This window comes from Camelina sativa, chromosome 18 (assembly GCF_000633955.1).
Source record: "Camelina sativa cultivar DH55 chromosome 18, Cs, whole genome shotgun sequence".
NCBI lineage: Eukaryota > Viridiplantae > Streptophyta > Magnoliopsida > Brassicales > Brassicaceae > Camelina > Camelina sativa.
This window is the reverse complement of record NC_025702.1, coordinates 2,550,306-2,566,946: the sequence shown is the minus strand read 5'-3', so window position 1 is coordinate 2,566,946 and position 16,641 is coordinate 2,550,306. Positions and strand designations below refer to the sequence as shown.

Below are 16,641 nucleotides of genomic sequence, written 5' to 3'. Positions count from 1 at the left end.
ATGTTATCAAAATGGCTGTAGGGTTGTGTGGCCTCGTGATCTCTGCTATGTACGCTATTGGCGTCGTAATGACGATGGAAGTTATGGTATGTTCCCTTCCATTTTGTACTCATGCTAAAGCTTGACAGCCTCTGTTTTATTGGATTCNTCTTCTCACTTTGAAATACATTTTGCAGGTCTACGGATTTTTGAAGAGCTACTTGAAGTTGATTATCTTGTATGGAAGTGCCTACTAGTTTGTCATTTTATGGCATAATTTCCTGCTTATTACATAGTAATTTTATTTAGTTAAGAACCATTATTTACAGTGCTAAGCATGCAGCCAAGAAGCTGCAGCAGGGCAATGAAGGCTGTTGGTGTAGTGGAGGCCACATGTGAGGAAATATTCGAGCTTGTTATGAGCATGGATGGCACTCGATATGAGTAGGAAACATTCTCATTTATATTCTGGTCATAAGAGACCATCTTTTTTAGTTTTTCTTTCCCCTCATTTTCTTGTAGTCATATGCTATCCTATTTGGCAAATTTTACTGGATATATTTTATACCAGTAAAATATTTTGTCACTAGTATTGGGTCTTATCTCTTTTGTTTCTACATCCTACAGTAATGACTAGGCCAAATTTTTTATCAATACTATGTTAGCAAAAGTGTTTCCTTTTTGAGTGTTCTGGTCTGTATCTGAGGCTCTTTGTTTTTTTCCCCCTCTTTTCTTATTGTTTCGCAGGTGGGACTGCAGTTTTCACAATGGGAGATTAGTGGAAGAGGTTGATGGTCACACAGCAATACTCTATCACAGACTTCTGCTCGACTGGTTTCCAATGTAATTTTGCACCTGAAATATTATCATTTAATGGTTACCACACATCAGCGTTCAATAGCTAAGTAGAGATTTGATTCATAACATTTAACTAAACTCTTTGTCGCGTCCATAACGAAATAGACCAGTTATCCTGGGGAGCTCAAGGGTTATCAGATTTATTTTGCTTAACATAATCCCATACTACTTACCATTTGTGATCCTCCCGTTTTCAGTCAGAATATTACTTGGTTGTTTCCAAGAACTCTGTTTATTCATACTCTAATGTTATCAAAATGGCTGTAGGGTTGTGTGGCCTCGTGATCTCTGCTATGTACGCTATTGGCGTCGTAATGACGATGGAAGTTATGGTATGTTCCCTTCCCTTTTTACTCATGCTAAAGCTTGACAGCCTCTGTTTTATTGGATTTCCCCGAAGGGACAGCCTCTATTATACATCTAATTTTAATTATTTATCTTGCCCTTTCTGTGAAGTGGTATTGTTTCGTTCTAGGGAGCATGAAAATTGTGGTCCACAACCTGGATTTGTTCGGGCTCATCTTGAGAGTAAGTTAAATGCTAAGTCTTCTACCACCAAAGTATTCTAATATACTATGTATTACAATCCGACTGAGATTATGCTCTCTTGTTTAGGTGGAGGATTTAACATCGCCCCACTAAAGCCCCGGAATGGAAGGCCTAGGACACAGGTGCAACATCTAATACAAATCGATTTGAAAGGGTGGGGTGCAGGTTATCTTCCAGCATTTCAACAACATTGTCTTCTTCAAATGCTAAACAGTGTTTCTGGTAAGGTCTTTTGTGCTCATTTCCACTAAGATCAGATCCCTGTGGAAAATGACTTCTACTCTTCTTGAAAATGACTTTTGCCGTTCTTTGTTATGGACTCATGTTCATCGCAGGTTTGCGCGAGTGGTTCTCACAGACAGATGATAGAGGTCAACCGATCAGGATCCCTGTTATGGTTAATATGGCATCTTCCTCCCTAGCTTTGAGTAAAGGTGGAAAGCCTCAGCATAAGTCTTCCCTTTCGATTGATCAAACAAATAGTGCCAGCAGAAACTCGGTGCTAATGGATGAAGAATCGGATGACGATGACGAGTTTCAGATACCTGATTCAGAACCAGAGGTTGGCCTATCAAGCATTCTCTTTGAACTTAACATTTGATCAAGTTGAGCCTTTCTTCACATTTGCTATATTTCAGCCTGAAACGAGTAAGCAGGAGCAGGAGACTGATGCTAAGAAAACAGGTGAATTCATAGTCTATATTTTATCATTAATGCTTACTGAGTTGGTGAAAAAGTATCCAATCTCTATAAATTTCTCGTGCCATTTGAAACCGCAGAAGAAGAACCTGCTCTCGATATTGATCTCTCCTGTTTTTCGGGTAATCTGCGACATGATGATAACGAAAATTCCCGTAACTGCTGGAGGATTTCTGATGGGAATAACTTCAAAGTCCGTGGCAAGAGTTTCTGTGAAGATAAAAGGAAGGTCAGTAATATCTACACTAACTAATTTAGAACGCACTAGAAAGATCCACATTCTTCTACATCAAAACTACCTCTTCGATACTCACTCAACCTTTTACTGAAGATTCCTGCTGGGAAGCATCTTATGGATCTCGTCGCCGTCGATTGGTTCAAAGACACTAAAAGAATTGATCATGTGGTTAGACGCAAGGGCTGTGCAGCACAAGTAAGAGACACAAGCACCCTGATTCTTGTTGCTTGAGTTCCTCGTTAGCTAAAGGGAGATGTTATAATCCCTTTACGTTGCTATTATCTTTGTTTAACGTCTCTTCGTCGCCACTTGGAAATTCCAATTGAAATGTTATTGATCGTTTCAGGTTGCTGCAGAGAAGGGTCTTTTCTCAATGGTAGTAAATGTTCAAGTAAGTTTTGCCTGTGAACTACAACAGAATGTACAAACAATAAAATTAGCTATCATTATTGATGTGTAAACCCTTCTATTATAACAGGTTCCTGGATCAACACACTACAGTATGGTATTTTATTTCGTGACCAAAGAACTCGTACCTGGATCCCTCTTCCAACGTTTTGTTGATGGTGATGACGAATTTCGGAATAGTAGGCTCAAGCTTATACCTTTAGTCCCCAAGGTATCTCTCTCTCTGTTTTACCCTCTCTCTTTCTCTTTGTAAAATCTTTGAACAAATAAATTCACATGATACCCCAATCTTATGCAGGGTTCATGGATAGTAAGGCAAAGTGTGGGAAGCACTCCGTGTCTACTCGGGAAAGCAGTGGATTGCAACTATATCCGCGGTCCAACATACTTGGAAGTAAGTTCACATTTCGCAAACTGCTTTAAAGCTCTATACTCGTAACAGTAAACTCAAGGAAACATTTCTATTCCCCATGCAGATAGATGTAGATATCGGGTCATCAACAGTCGCAAATGGAGTTCTCGGTCTTGTCATCGGCGTAATTACATCTTTGGTTGTCGAAATGGCTTTCCTTGTACAGGTAAATCAATCTAACAAAACTAATCAAACTAATCGATCTTTAAGATTTTTTATCCTCTTGAATTCTTTTGAATGATCCCGAGATTACGTTTATATAGGCGAACACACCAGAAGAATTACCAGAGAGGCTAATCGGGGCGGTGAGGGTTTCACATATAGAGCTATCATCTGCTATAGTTCCTAATTTGGATTCAGAGAGTAGTCCCTAAGCTCTTTCTCCTTAACTCAACTTCGTGTTTTGGTCTGTCTCTATTTTTCTCTTTTTATTTCTATTATTGCATCATTATAGGTGTCGTTCTCTAAGCCACCACCATACTCACAAAGTAAAAGACTTAACAAGAATTATTTTTGTAAAATATAACAGGTATGCTATTACTAAATTATAATTATTTTTTATTGATTTGAGAAAATCAGTAATGAAAAATCAAATCTCATTTTTAGTCCCCATTTCATCTTTGCTTTAATAAAAAAAAATGTGGTATGTCATATCATGATATCATCGTATAAATTAGTGAAATGATAACGCCGTTATTTTTCTTGACTGTGATCTTTTTCTTCTCGATTGTTCACCCACCGGTAGAGATAAAACCTCAAGACTCCTCTCTTTACTGGCAGAGATACAGCTAAATCCATGATGATGGTGAAAACGACGGTTATTTTATTTCCACAAAGCAATAAAAGTTTATAACGAGAAGAATGAACGGTATTAACACTGCTAAGCAAAATAACTTTCTTCGTTTAAAAAAAAAAAACCAGTTATTTCGTATTTAGCTGATATTATTAACACTGCTTTAGTGAACTTTCAAAAGAGAGAGGTTTAGATATTTTGACTGTGAAGAAAACATGAAGCCAATCTTTGTAACATTCTTCTATAAGGAAAAGGAAGAAGATCAAACATAAAAAAAAATAAAAGAAGAGGTCTCTTATTATACCTACGGCTGTCTATCTGCAATCACATTTGGCTTCATTTCAATCCCATAGTTGCCAGAACTCAAGAGATCAAACCCACTTTTGGAGTTCAAATCGAAATGCACAAACCCGGATTCCGGTTTAATAACACCTGCATCTCCTCCGGTTTCTATTTTCTCTTGTCCTCCACATAACCGGAAATCATCAGAAGAGTCACCACCATTAAGTTGTGAGATATTATCAGTGACCAAACCCGTCGCCTTGTGACTCTTATGATCATCTCCTACAAGTCCCGAAAGTGCGAGATTGAAATCCGAGAAGTGACACTTGTCGTCTGTTTCTGCTGCATTATTATTATCACAAGGTATGCTCTTCTGTGCTTTCTCTAGTAATGTCAACAAATACTTTCCTTGGGCTTCCATTCTCATCTGCAGTCTTTTCTGCACCTATAACACCGCAAACTCAGATTCAAAATTGCCTCTCTTTTTTTCTAATTGTTATAAGCGTCAACATAATAAAAGATCTTTTCATTTCTTGTTACCTCAAGCTGTTCTTGAAACCGCTGTTGTGCATCAACCTGATGTCTCATTGCCTCAGCAAAAGGTACATTCCCACTTTGTCTGCTTAACGTTCATTAACATTCTTGTCAAAACCAAAGTTTACAAATCCATTGAGATCGAGAAACGCATATTATTGATTCATCTGTTTATATAATAATACCTGTGATGGCCATTATCAAATCTTGATTCATTCGAGATTCCGCCTTGAGAACAATTGTCGAAATGCACATATGAACTTCCTATAAAGAAAAGAAAGAAAAAAAATACAATCTTAAAATTTCTCAAAATGTCATCAATATATGTAATCCCTATAATCCATTTTGTACAACACATTATATAAACTATACATAAAAGATTTTGTTATTGCTTATGATCATAATACAAAACATACCAGCATTTTCCTTGTTTTGGTCTGATCGATTTTGTTTTTTCCCTTGTTGTTGACCGAGTCTATACTTCTATACATACAAACAAACAAACAAAACACATCACAGAGAACATGTAAGTTGAAATTATACAATATCATCATTATTATAACAGTTTCAAATTCCGTATAAATAATGTATTACAGTACCTGTAAATGGCTCTTGAGATGGTACAGTGTCAAGCCTTTTAATCCCATCAGCTTCAGAACCGACTTAGGAGTTGCTTCTGTATATAGTTACAACCCAATAATACAAATGTCATTAAGGAACCAACCAGATACCAATTACATAACTAACTTCAAATTTAACCAATTAACAAACAGACCGGAGTAAACCGGAATCATAGTGTAAAATCGGTTATCTAAAAAAAATTGAAGAAAATGAAGAAGAAGAGGAGGGGGAGCAGAGATTATTACTGTCAGCGCCACCGAGCTTAGCGACGGCGTCGACGAAGCGATCGTGAAGATCGGCGGTCCATCTGAGCCTAGGTTTAGGATCTCTAGTCATCATGACTCCTCCGCCATTATCGTAACCCAAACCTCCCAGATTCACTCTCTCCATTTTCTTCTTAATTATTTATTTTTCCGATCAATCAAAAATAAATAAATAATGGCGGGAAGCAAATTCACGAAGGAATCTTTTTTAACTTTCGTTGAATTTTTCTTCTTCCGGTGGATGTGAGATCAGAGGAAGAGTTGTTAAAAAAAAAAAGAACTTAACCTTGAAAGATGAAAAAATAATGGCGATGCAATTTAAGTCAATCTCAGTGGGAAAAAGAATTCGAAAAATTTGTTGAAAAGATGGGAAATGTGAGTGGGAACTAGGGAGGGTTAGTAGAGGATGAGATAGAGATGATGAAGAAAGAGATCATAAAGAAAAAGAAAAAAAAAAATCTGAGAGACAGAGAGAGAGAGAGAGAAGAGAAGTGAAAAAAAAGTCGTCGGGGTGATGATGATGATAGAGATGGAGGAGGAGGAGGAGAAGAAGTGGTGGTGACATTATTCATCACTTAACGTCAACCTTCGTTTTTCTTCTGTTTCTTTTTTTTAAAAAAAATATAGTTTTGTTTAAAATATAATCCCTATCTATAAATTTTAAAACTGCAGGTGTAAATTTTTTAGTGATGTTGAAATTTTAAAAAAGAAAATAGTGGTTAAAAATTTGGTAAAAAAAAAAACTGCCATTTTTTAATAACAATTACCGATTTTGTTAAATTATCGTAGCAGTAGTACAAAATCGATAAATTAAAATCCCTAAATCTTTTAAGCTTATTGATTTTTTTTTTTGATGTCTATAAATGCGATACAACAATTAATAGCCAATTTTTAGAACGTCAAATTGTGTGATTTTATCGCGGCGCATATTTTACTTGCGTTTTAAAATTTTTATGTCAACAGATGTTTAAACCGCGTAGAGATAGTTTGTCTTGTTGTGGAGTAAAAAAACAAAAAATAGATGATTGCGTACTTTTTATCAAATAATAGTATAATTAATAGTTTTATGTTCAGAAACGTCACATGGGAGAGAGGAACATGGCCCGCATCATGGATATTTGTTTACTACTTAGATTATAAATGTCCAAAGAATATTTTTGAGTTTTTAGGAATTATTACTATATTGTTAGAATTATGAAGTTTTTTTTTTTTTATATAACATAACTTATGACTAAAGGTTTTGTCTCATTCTCACACAATCCATGAATCCAAATCTCTCTCCATGTTGGTCCTTCATTTAGGTGTCATAGATATATGATTTATGTGTTGTCGGATAGTCTTAACTTTAAGAAAGATAGCAAATACTGTATATATAGAAAATGGTTTAGACCATATTAGTATAATTTACACATCAATTATATTTTTTTTATGATATAGATCATTATTATTATTGGTGAAAATCTCCAATGTTTAGCTAAACTATATATGTGTTGTCGGATAATAAGTCAAGATTAATTAGTTTAAACCAGATTAGTAGTATAATTTACACATTAGTCAAATTATTTCTTGATGATAGATTTTTTTTTTTTTTTTTTTGGACAAAATAGATTATTAATTAAGTATTGTTTTTCACATAGATTTTTTTTTAATTTGTTGAATTAAATTTTGTTTTTTTCGGAATGGAGAAAGATACATGATGAACGATGCACGGCGTTAAGACTCCAGCGAGCGCGACATAACACCTTTTCTTAATTGGTTTTTAAGAAAACATTATAATGATTAAAAATGGGAATTATGACAGAAAAAGAGAGTGCATGGGGCGAGCATGTCACGTAAGACTTGCCAGCGTGGAATATTCGCCGTCGGACAAGGAGAATACAATAATCTCAAAACTCACATGTCCGACGGTGGGGGTATCACTGTAACTTACAATGAACACGTGGACGGCTTGTTTACTCTTTTGTTTTTACGTTTTGGGCAATTGTCATCAATACAATTGTAATGATTCAAGAAAGTCTTACGTGACACCTATTTTCTAAAAATATTATAATTTAATTTTTTTTCTAAAAATATCATTAAAATGTAATTTTTTCTAAAAATATTACATAATTTAATTAAAGTTTTAATACTAAAAACTAATTCATAAATTCTAAATACTAAACCCTACCCCTAAAAACTATACACTAAAACTAAATGTGTCAATTCAAATCTAAAAAAAAAATTTATATCTTTAAAAATCAATTTTTTGTTTGTGGTAATTTTAGAAAAAAAACTCTTGTGATATTTTTGAAAAAAAAACTAAAATATGGTATTTTTGGAAAAAAAACTTTTTGGAAAGAAATTCTCTTACGGTTTTTTTTTTCGAGGCCTACGCATGGTACACGTGTCACTACAGCCGATCCGACCGCAATACTGTGTTCTCCGTTTTGTCCTAACGAAACCTGAAAATGGGTGGTGTGGTGGTGGACTTCTCAGTTTACTGCTCGGTTTACAAATCCGGTACAGTTCGACTGACCCAGGAATATCATATAACCAAACCAAGTCGACAAACGAGGTTTCTTCTGGTTTAACTTGAAAAGGTGGTATGTACTCANAAAAAAAAAAAAAAAAAAAAAAAAAATTAAGAGACATACAGAACAAAAAAGAGAAAGCATAAGCCTGATATAGAGAGACTAAAAACTTGTTTCTCTTTTCAATTCAACGAGATTGATCAAAGTCTTTAATTATAATTTCACCAGATTTCAAATACCAAACCCTTAGGAAAAGGACCAAAATGCCAATTTATTCCTTTGGAACTGAAGCATAAAAAAACTGGAGTATGATTAAATTTTTAGGTACCAGTGAAACAAAATTTATCTGGAATAAAATGGAAGAGATTGGCTTTCATCGTAATCAATCACACTGTTTCTTCTTCTTATCTCTCAGTTGCAGAAATTGAGTTTCTTCATTACTTTGGCATATGCTGGTGGTACTAATCCAGGCTGTCTCAATCTACGCTTTGATTTCTTTGACTGCATCAATTAACAAACAAATTCATTATTTTCAACATTTATCAACCTGACACAGGAATGGTGAAACCCTGAAGAGATCAAACAACTGAGATGTTATTGTAAATACAGCTTAAGCCTACCATTTATCTATCTAGCTAAACTAGGAAGCAAAGGAAGACACAGAGTTAAAAGTACTTCAATCACAATTTCACTATTACTATCACCAGAAATCAGCTGTTAGTAGTTTCTGATCAGTTAGAATCCTAGTTCCTATCGTACTCTTCTTCCAGAGGCGTTTGCCAAAGAATGAATAGAACCAGAGATTTAAATTATGGAATGAGGAATCAGATGTTGTTACCTTCAAGTGTGCGTTGTGGCGCTTTCCTTCTTTCCAGCGACGAATGGTACCATCATTTAGTGGTTTAAACCTGTCTTTGAATGACCTGAGATATAGATTCAGAAAAAAAAAAAAAAAAAAACTTTTTGAGAGAAATGCACAAATTATTACTTAAAAGATATGTTGATAATGTTGGAATCAGAACGTACGAATAAAACTTTATCTTGACTTTCTTGACTTTTGATGTGATTGGAGTCCTAGGTCTCCACTTCTTCTTCCATTTTGCCATTTTTTCCTTGGAAGTGATAGTCCGTACTTGAACAAACTGAAATGCAGAGAGAATCAACGTAAATAAGATAAGCCATGATATAAAAATTGATTTTGCAAACTAGAATGAAGCATAGATTGTTTTGTTGAGTGGCTATATAAGATTATGCAACACCTATAAAGCTGAAACTAGTCCAGCATATCTACAGTTTGTCTAAACATGAGTGTACATAAGAGTCTGAGTAATACTAAACTTACATTGTTGGTTGGTAGTGAAGATATTCAAAACACCCATTTTTATTGATTGGCTTAATGAAAATGGCATCAAAATGCAAGACTCTAGGAACAAACAATCCCTTTCCTATTTCAGATAACCCACAATTCTTCTTTCAAATGATCAAACAAGAGACACAAAATTCAAGAACCGTACATAATAAATTGGAATGTTCCGATTACAAACAACAGATGTGTGACATTGAGTAAGCTTACACTTGCAAGGTAGTGCAATTATCCAAACATTTAAAACAACATGATATCGAAGTGTAAAAAGCTACTTAACATTCTATGAATGAACAAATCTCTTTCCCTAGATTCAACCCATGATCAGAGCCAGGAAGATTCTGTTTCAAGAACTTTCACAGAACAGATCGAGAGTTTAGATTCTACAGAAGCAGCTAAAACTATGTACAATTTCAAACTATCTAGCTGGTCAGATCTTGCGCTCTCTCGAATTTTATCAAATCAGCACTTTGCAGCGTAATCCTAACCTAACCAGTTCCCTTGAAAACTCTCGTTTCGTTTCTAGCGAATCAAACAGATCATTTTCCTCCTCCAAATTTTCTCAATCAGCAAAGATATAAAGTACTCGAAGATAAAACCCTAACCTAATCCAAAAGACTTCACTTTCTCACCTTAACTCACTAATCTCGCGAAATCAACAAAGGGCCACAAAACGTAATGAGAATTGCGGAAACGTACGTGATGAGGAACAAAGGTAGAGCCCATGGAGCTAATGTTCAACGGAGGAGAGACTCCGGCGGCGGGAAGGAAGCTCCATTTGGTCGTATTGGCGAAACCTAGGGTTGTTAAGTGGCGACTCGGAGAAGGAGAAGGGTGAATCAGACGGTGAGGAGCAGTGGCAAAAGAGAGATTCCGATTAGATTGGAGAGACATGGAACGTAGCTTTGTGCAAAACCTCTGCATTGTCGTCTCCAAGGGGAATGACAAATTTTCTGATAAAATCTCTCTATTGCAAAGTGAACGAAAGCTTTGGGGTTTTCGTGAAATGGTTTAGAGTGTTTGGGTGCTAGGATAACTCTATTCTCTTTACATTTTATAATTATCCCATTTTTTATCTTGTCTCAATAAGAAGAACTTGTGTTTAGGCTAAATTAGCTACACATATTACGCCACATTACAATATATAAAAATATAGTATATTTAAAGGTGTTTTTTCTTTTACATAAAAAAAAAAAAACAAAATTTGTATAGCTTATTTTGATTAGATTTATTTTGAATGAAAATGAGCCAAAGATGAAACTATTTATAGTGTTCTTTCCATATCTAATATATGTCGGTTTATGCTTCCCCATGTAATTGGGTTTTGCCTTTGATTATATATATGTAATGTTCCATTGAATCATTAAGATAAAGACAAGAGAAAACTTCCTTCGAGTTTCTCTAGTTTACAACATGTTATCAGCACAATAGTCCTAAAAGTCCAACTGAGAAAAAATTCCTAAAAACCCAAAAAAACCCTAAACCGCCGCTGCACAAAAGGTCCTTGTTCGTCCAACCTCGGCAATCAACTTCCATCCGTGTTCGTGGTCAGCTACTGCTCGGCGATCGGTTCCTGTCCGAGAATCTATCCGTGTTCGTGATCAATTCCTATCCGAGGCTAGTTCCTGTTCGGAGATATGTTCCTGTTCGAGAAGCAACCTGTGTTCGTGATCGGTTCTTCCTCTTACCTAGGTCGAGGTTCGTGATCAAGTTAAAAGTAAAACTGAGGTCTTTAACTCCCGGTTCAATTCCAGTCAACCCCAAATCGGTGGAAGGTAAACAATAATCAAACCCCCGTAGAACCTATGAAATCGAACCGGATCTCTTAAATCTAATGGAACCCTAAAATATACAAATAAACAATCAACAAACAAAACCCTAAGCTTTAGACCCTAAAACCCTAAAAACTTTAAAACTTTAAAATCGGTTGTTATGAGGTTTAGGGCTGCTTAGATTGTTTGAGAATTAAACCGATTATGCAATGTTTAAATCTGATTGTTATTGTTGATTGATTGCTTGAATTCAATTGCATGAGAACCTTAGAACTAAAACCTAAATTCGAAATTCATAAAAGAGAATATTAAACTGATTGTTCTAGGTTGTTAGAATCCGATTTTGGTGTTTGTTTGCTTAAAATCAAACCCTAAATCTAAGAACTTAAAATCGGAATTGATTATATGTTTTGCATGAAAGATCAAAACAAAATTAGGATAAAAATCCAAATTAATTCTAGACATTATCCTAAAATCCTAGAAAATATTTCCTAATCCTAATTTAAGAAAAGAGAAATTTTATAGGAAAAGGAAAACCTTAGTAAAAGGAAAAACTTAATAAAAGGAAATTATTGCATGCTAGATCTTATGTTTATTTAGGACTGTTCTCATGCATAATATAGGCCACAAAATTATGTAATAAAACAAGACATTATCTACTAAAATAATTGGCATGTTTCGGTTTTAAATACCGCATGTCCCAAACGAAAATAAATCCATGGTTCGGTCTTAAATACCGCATGGCCTAGACTAAAACAATTGGCATGGTTCGGTCTTAAATAATGCATGGCCTAAGACTAAAATAATTGCATGGTTCGGTCTCAAATACCGCATGACAATAATCGGGTGCATGTTTTATAATGGGCATTGGATACTAAGATTAACCTGAAATCAAAGGACTTATGTGAGTGCATTGAGAATGATAATAATTGCACTGAGAAAAATAGATATAAGGCGATCTTGAATATATGCCATGATCTTGCTGAGAGTCTCAAGAACCAATACCTTACAATAGAGAATCCTCTTGAGCTTTGGACAGAGTTTAAAAACAGATATGGACACCAAAAGACAATGCTCCTACCAAAGGCTCAATTTGATTGGAAAAACTTAAGGATCCAGGATTCTAAAACCGTGGATGAGTATAACTCAGAGCTATTTAAGATAGTCCCAATCCTTAAGTTATGTGGTAAGGAGGTTACTGAGGAAGACTTGCTAGAAAAGACATTCTCAACCTTTCACACCAATAACATACTGCTTCAGCAACAATATCGTGAAAAGGGTTTCAAAACTTATGCAAGTCTCATCTCTTGTTTGCTGCTTGCTGAGCAAAACAATGAGTTGTTGCTAATGAACAGTAAAATGAGACCTCCTGGTTCTGCCCCATTACCGGAAGCCCACAAAGTCGATTTGATATCAGCAAGAAAAATCCTAAAGAGCCTAAAGAGCCAAAAGAGACTAAAGAGTCTAACTATGTCCATAGGGACAAGTGTGGCCGTGGCCATGGGAGAAGTGGACGTGGTGGTCCTGGTCGTGGGACCTATCAAGGACACAATTTTGGTGGTCAAGGCCGTGGAAACCGATTCGGCTTCGGTCGTGGTCGGGGTAGAGGCCGCAGGCAATTTAAACCGCAACATAATACCAAGTCCACTTGCCATAGATGTGGTATGGAAAATCATTGGATAAAGACATGCAGAACTCCTAAGCACCTTGTTGATCTCTATTAAGAGAGTTTAAAAAAGAATCCGGAAACTAATCTGGTTCATCTCGATGGTTAAAAAGATTTCAACCATGAGAATGATGACCAATTGAATTATAAGACTTCAGATTGTCTAGGAGAGGATAATTAAATTTAAAATTGTCTTGCTTTAATTTCTATGTTTTATGCTTTGAATTTTATTGAATTATGATTTTGGTTTAAATTCAATTATATTATTACCTTTAAATATGCATTTGTTATGCTTTTATGGCTAAAACATAATTCTTGTCCATATTGAGAAATGGCTGAGGACAAGAATATGATTGTAGTGGATAGTGGATCAAGCCACACAATTTTGAATGATAAGAGATATTTTGCATAATCTCATTTTGAAAAATGCCAATATTAGCACAATAGCGGGTATAACAAGTTTTATTGAAGGCTACGGCGAGGCACACATCTTGAACTAAGTGATGCCTTATATTCACGCAGCTCAAAAGGAGCTTATTGAGTTTAAAAGACATTCGTTTGAATGGTTTACATGTTGAAACTAAGGGTGAAGGAAACCAAGAGTTCTTATACATTATTGAAACCACCCAAGGATCTAAGAAAATCCTAAGAGACTATACCCGCATTATTTACTGGTTTTTACCATGCTAAGATTAATATGATAGAGGCTAATTTGGCAATGAACAAGATGTTCAATGAACAATTCACTTTATGGCATGACCGGCTTGGCCATCCGGGTTCTAACATGATGCGTATGCTGATATTAAATTCAAATGGGCACACTCTTAAAGAGAGACGAATTATCCCTAAAAATGTCACGTGTGTGGCATGTACACAATGGAAACTCATTATAAGGTCATCACCAGGAAAAGTAATTAAAGAGATTTTCTATTTAAGACTATACGTCTAGATAATGCTGGTGATTTTACATCCCAAGCGTTTAATGAATGTTGTATGTGCATGGGGGGAAGTGTGGAACACCCTGTGGCACATGGTGTGGCACATGTCGATACACAAAATGGATTAGATGAATCCTTCTTTAAACGGATCCAATTGATTGCTCGACCATTACTCCTAAGGTCGAAGCTTCCTGTGTCGGCTTGGGGACACACAGTAATACATGCAACAGAGTTTATACGCATCAGGCCATCTAGTGAGAATAAATATTTGCCATCCTAATTACTAACGGGTCATGAGCCAGACATATTCCATCTAAAGATATTCGGGTGTGTCGTATATGTACCGATTGCACCATCACAGAGAATAAAGATGGGACCTCAGAGGAGGATGGGAATATATGTTGGATATGATTCTCCCACCATTAATAAGTATTTTGAGCCAACTACGGGTGATTTATTTAAGGCCAGATACGCGGATTGTCAGTTTGCTGAATCCGAATTTCCTATGTTGGGTGGAGAGAAAGACAAAAAGAAATAACATGGAATCAAACATCCTTAAATTGGCAAGATCCTCGGACTCTAGCCTGTGATGCAGAGGTCCAGAAAATTATATATTTCCAAAAGCTAGCTAATCAATTGCCAGATTCCTTTGCTGACCCAAGAGACTAACTAAATCGTACATACCAGCTTGTAATGCACCCGTACGTATTGATGTTTCGAAAGTAACACAATAAGCAAGTTGCTGCAACGTCTAAGACCCGTTTGAAACGTGGTAGACCAATAGGTTCCAAAGATAAGAACCCTCAGAAATCTAAGAAAGGTGCAAATGAAACCGAGGTTAAAGAGATAATAGACATGGCCGCAGCAAATCCTAAGGTACCAAGTGAGGTTTGGGACGCTGAACCTCAAGGTCCTAAGGTATTGATAATAATGAGATCTCAATCAATTATATCATGTCTGGAATACAATGGAACAGAAAAGATGTCGACATCGATGAAATATTTGCATACAAGGTAGCACTCGAAATAAATGAGGATCATGAACCCACGTCTATTTTAGAGTGCACTCAAAGACCAGAATGGTTAAAATGGAAAGAAGCTATCGACGTGGAATTAAGTTCATTAAAGAAAAGGAATGTGTTTGGTCCGATCTTAAGGACACCATTCAATATAAAGCCAGTTTGACATAAATGGATCTTTGTAAGAAAGAGAAATGAGAATAATGAAATCGTGAGATATAAGGCACGGTTTGTAGCACAAGGATTCTCTCAAAGACCAGGAATAGATTATGAGGAGACATACTCCCCTATGATTGATGCAACGACTTTTAAATTTCTAATAAGTCTGGTTATAAGAGAAAAACTGGATTTGCGGTTAATGGATATTGTAACCGCATACTTATATGGTCTACTAGATAATGAGATTTATATGAGATTACCAGAGGGTATAAAGCTCAAAGATAAGAGCAGTTCTCGAGAACAATATTGCATAAGGCAAAACAAATCCCTTTATGGACTGAAACAAAGTGGGCGTATGTGGTTCAATAGACTAAGTGAGTACCTACCCAAAGAGGACTATAAGAATGATCCCATCAGTCCATGTATATTTATAAAGAAGTTTGAAAACAAAGGGTTTGTCATAATAGCAATATATGTGGATGATTTGAATATCCTAGGAACCTCTGGAGAAATCGCCCAAACAGTCGAATATCTAAAGAAAGAATTCGAGATGAAAGACCTAGGCAAGAATGATAACTCTCTAATTTACATGTTTTTAGCATCCTTTTTTGTCCATATTTTGCATTGTTCATACCCTTAACTTAGTATTTTTAGGTCATTAACTGTAGGAATTCACTTTTAGGCCATTTAGGGTGTTGCATTTTTGCATTTGCATATTTTGGATGAAAACAGGTGCTTAAGAGCCTCAAATGGGAGAAAAACAAGGACAAACCCGAGCAGGTACCCGAAGGAGCCATCGAACTTGAAGAAAAAGTCCGAACCCCAACACGATCGAGGAGGATCCAAGAGCATGAAGAACAACCCGAGGATCTACCCAAGGACGAACTCGACCACATCCTCGTGTACCACATCGTGTAGCCCCTCGGGCAGGACTGGGAAGCTAGGTCAAAGGGGTTTCCATATATAAACCCCTCCTTCTCTTCCTCGCAAAGGAGCACGCCGCAGACCCTAAAACCAGAGAGCGAGAGCTTCTGTGAGAGAACTGAGCGACTCAAACACTTTTCCCTTTTTTTTTTATTTTATTTCATAACTTTTAATCATTTTCTTTAGATTTCTTTCTTGTACTCTTATCCCTCTACTTTATCATTTAATATAATGCAATTTTCCTTCATATTTGTTGTTTTGTTTCTTGCTATGATTTCCGAGTAGTGAAGTAAAGTTTCTAGGTATGGGATAGATGATTTTATGTTCTTGATCGGTTAGGATGTCTTAGTTAATTGAATATGTTTAATACATTTCTTTCTAGATTGGTGTTCTTAATGCTGTCAACAAACCGAGAGGGTGAGATTAGATCTAAGGTGTTTTACCACCAAGAGGTGTAGATGAGATGCTTGAATCAACCAATGCTAGAGGTTTACTCACTTAGCCTAAGAGATTAGATGAGTAAGGGGTTTACTGACAATAATGAATCGGATCTTAATGCCTGCTTGGTCATGTTTCTCCAACGAGAGTTGGGTAGGGGAGTGATCAAGGTTGATTGTTTTTATCACGAGAGTGTTTTAACAAGATTTTAGAGATT

At 35.9% G+C, this 16,641-nt stretch overlaps 3 protein-coding genes across 6 annotated transcripts in view; 1 reads left to right on the top strand and 2 right to left on the bottom strand.

Annotated features, from left to right (window-relative positions):
• LOC104760350 (protein ENHANCED DISEASE RESISTANCE 2-like) overlaps nucleotides 1-3,675 on the top strand; it is a 6,232-nt gene extending 2,557 nt beyond the window's left edge. For both annotated transcript variants that reach the window (XM_010483256.2, XM_010483257.2), the window contains 15 exons: nucleotides 177-217; nucleotides 323-423; nucleotides 727-822; nucleotides 1,105-1,169; nucleotides 1,294-1,365; nucleotides 1,453-1,608; nucleotides 1,722-1,948; nucleotides 2,025-2,070; nucleotides 2,166-2,314; nucleotides 2,417-2,518; nucleotides 2,670-2,714; nucleotides 2,802-2,942; nucleotides 3,030-3,125; nucleotides 3,208-3,309; nucleotides 3,407-3,675. In XM_010483256.2, the coding sequence (XP_010481558.1) occupies nucleotides 177-217; nucleotides 323-423; nucleotides 727-822; nucleotides 1,105-1,169; nucleotides 1,294-1,365; nucleotides 1,453-1,608; nucleotides 1,722-1,948; nucleotides 2,025-2,070; nucleotides 2,166-2,314; nucleotides 2,417-2,518; nucleotides 2,670-2,714; nucleotides 2,802-2,942; nucleotides 3,030-3,125; nucleotides 3,208-3,309; nucleotides 3,407-3,517 (1,550 nt within the window). In that variant the 3' untranslated portion in view covers nucleotides 3,518-3,675. The remainder of the gene's footprint in view (nucleotides 1-176; nucleotides 218-322; nucleotides 424-726; nucleotides 823-1,104; nucleotides 1,170-1,293; nucleotides 1,366-1,452; nucleotides 1,609-1,721; nucleotides 1,949-2,024; nucleotides 2,071-2,165; nucleotides 2,315-2,416; nucleotides 2,519-2,669; nucleotides 2,715-2,801; nucleotides 2,943-3,029; nucleotides 3,126-3,207; nucleotides 3,310-3,406) is intronic.
• On the bottom strand, nucleotides 3,852-6,106 carry LOC104760349 (myb family transcription factor PHL11-like). 3 transcript variants are annotated; one of them, XM_010483254.2, is made up of 7 exons: nucleotides 5,619-6,106; nucleotides 5,352-5,428; nucleotides 5,169-5,235; nucleotides 4,938-5,016; nucleotides 4,759-4,840; nucleotides 4,241-4,663; nucleotides 3,852-3,931 (listed from the first exon to the last, which is right to left on the bottom strand). In XM_010483254.2, the coding sequence occupies exons 1-6, from the start codon at nucleotides 5,761-5,763 to the stop codon at nucleotides 4,241-4,243; spliced, it is 873 nt and encodes a 290-aa protein (XP_010481556.1). In that variant the 5' UTR covers nucleotides 5,764-6,106; the 3' UTR covers nucleotides 3,852-3,931. The 3 variants fall into 3 exon arrangements, with proteins under 3 accessions (XP_010481556.1, XP_010481555.1, XP_010481557.1); XM_010483253.2 differs by lacking the exon at nucleotides 3,852-3,931 and having other exon boundaries at nucleotides 4,045-4,663; XM_010483255.2 differs by lacking the exon at nucleotides 3,852-3,931 and having other exon boundaries at nucleotides 4,046-4,663; nucleotides 4,759-4,837.
• On the bottom strand, nucleotides 8,343-10,506 carry LOC104760348. The gene is made up of 4 exons (XM_010483252.2): nucleotides 10,209-10,506; nucleotides 9,173-9,288; nucleotides 8,985-9,069; nucleotides 8,343-8,647 (listed from the first exon to the last, which is right to left on the bottom strand). Exons 1-4 carry the CDS (start codon nucleotides 10,431-10,433, stop codon nucleotides 8,558-8,560), a joined length of 516 nt encoding a protein of 171 aa, XP_010481554.1. The 5' UTR covers nucleotides 10,434-10,506; the 3' UTR covers nucleotides 8,343-8,557.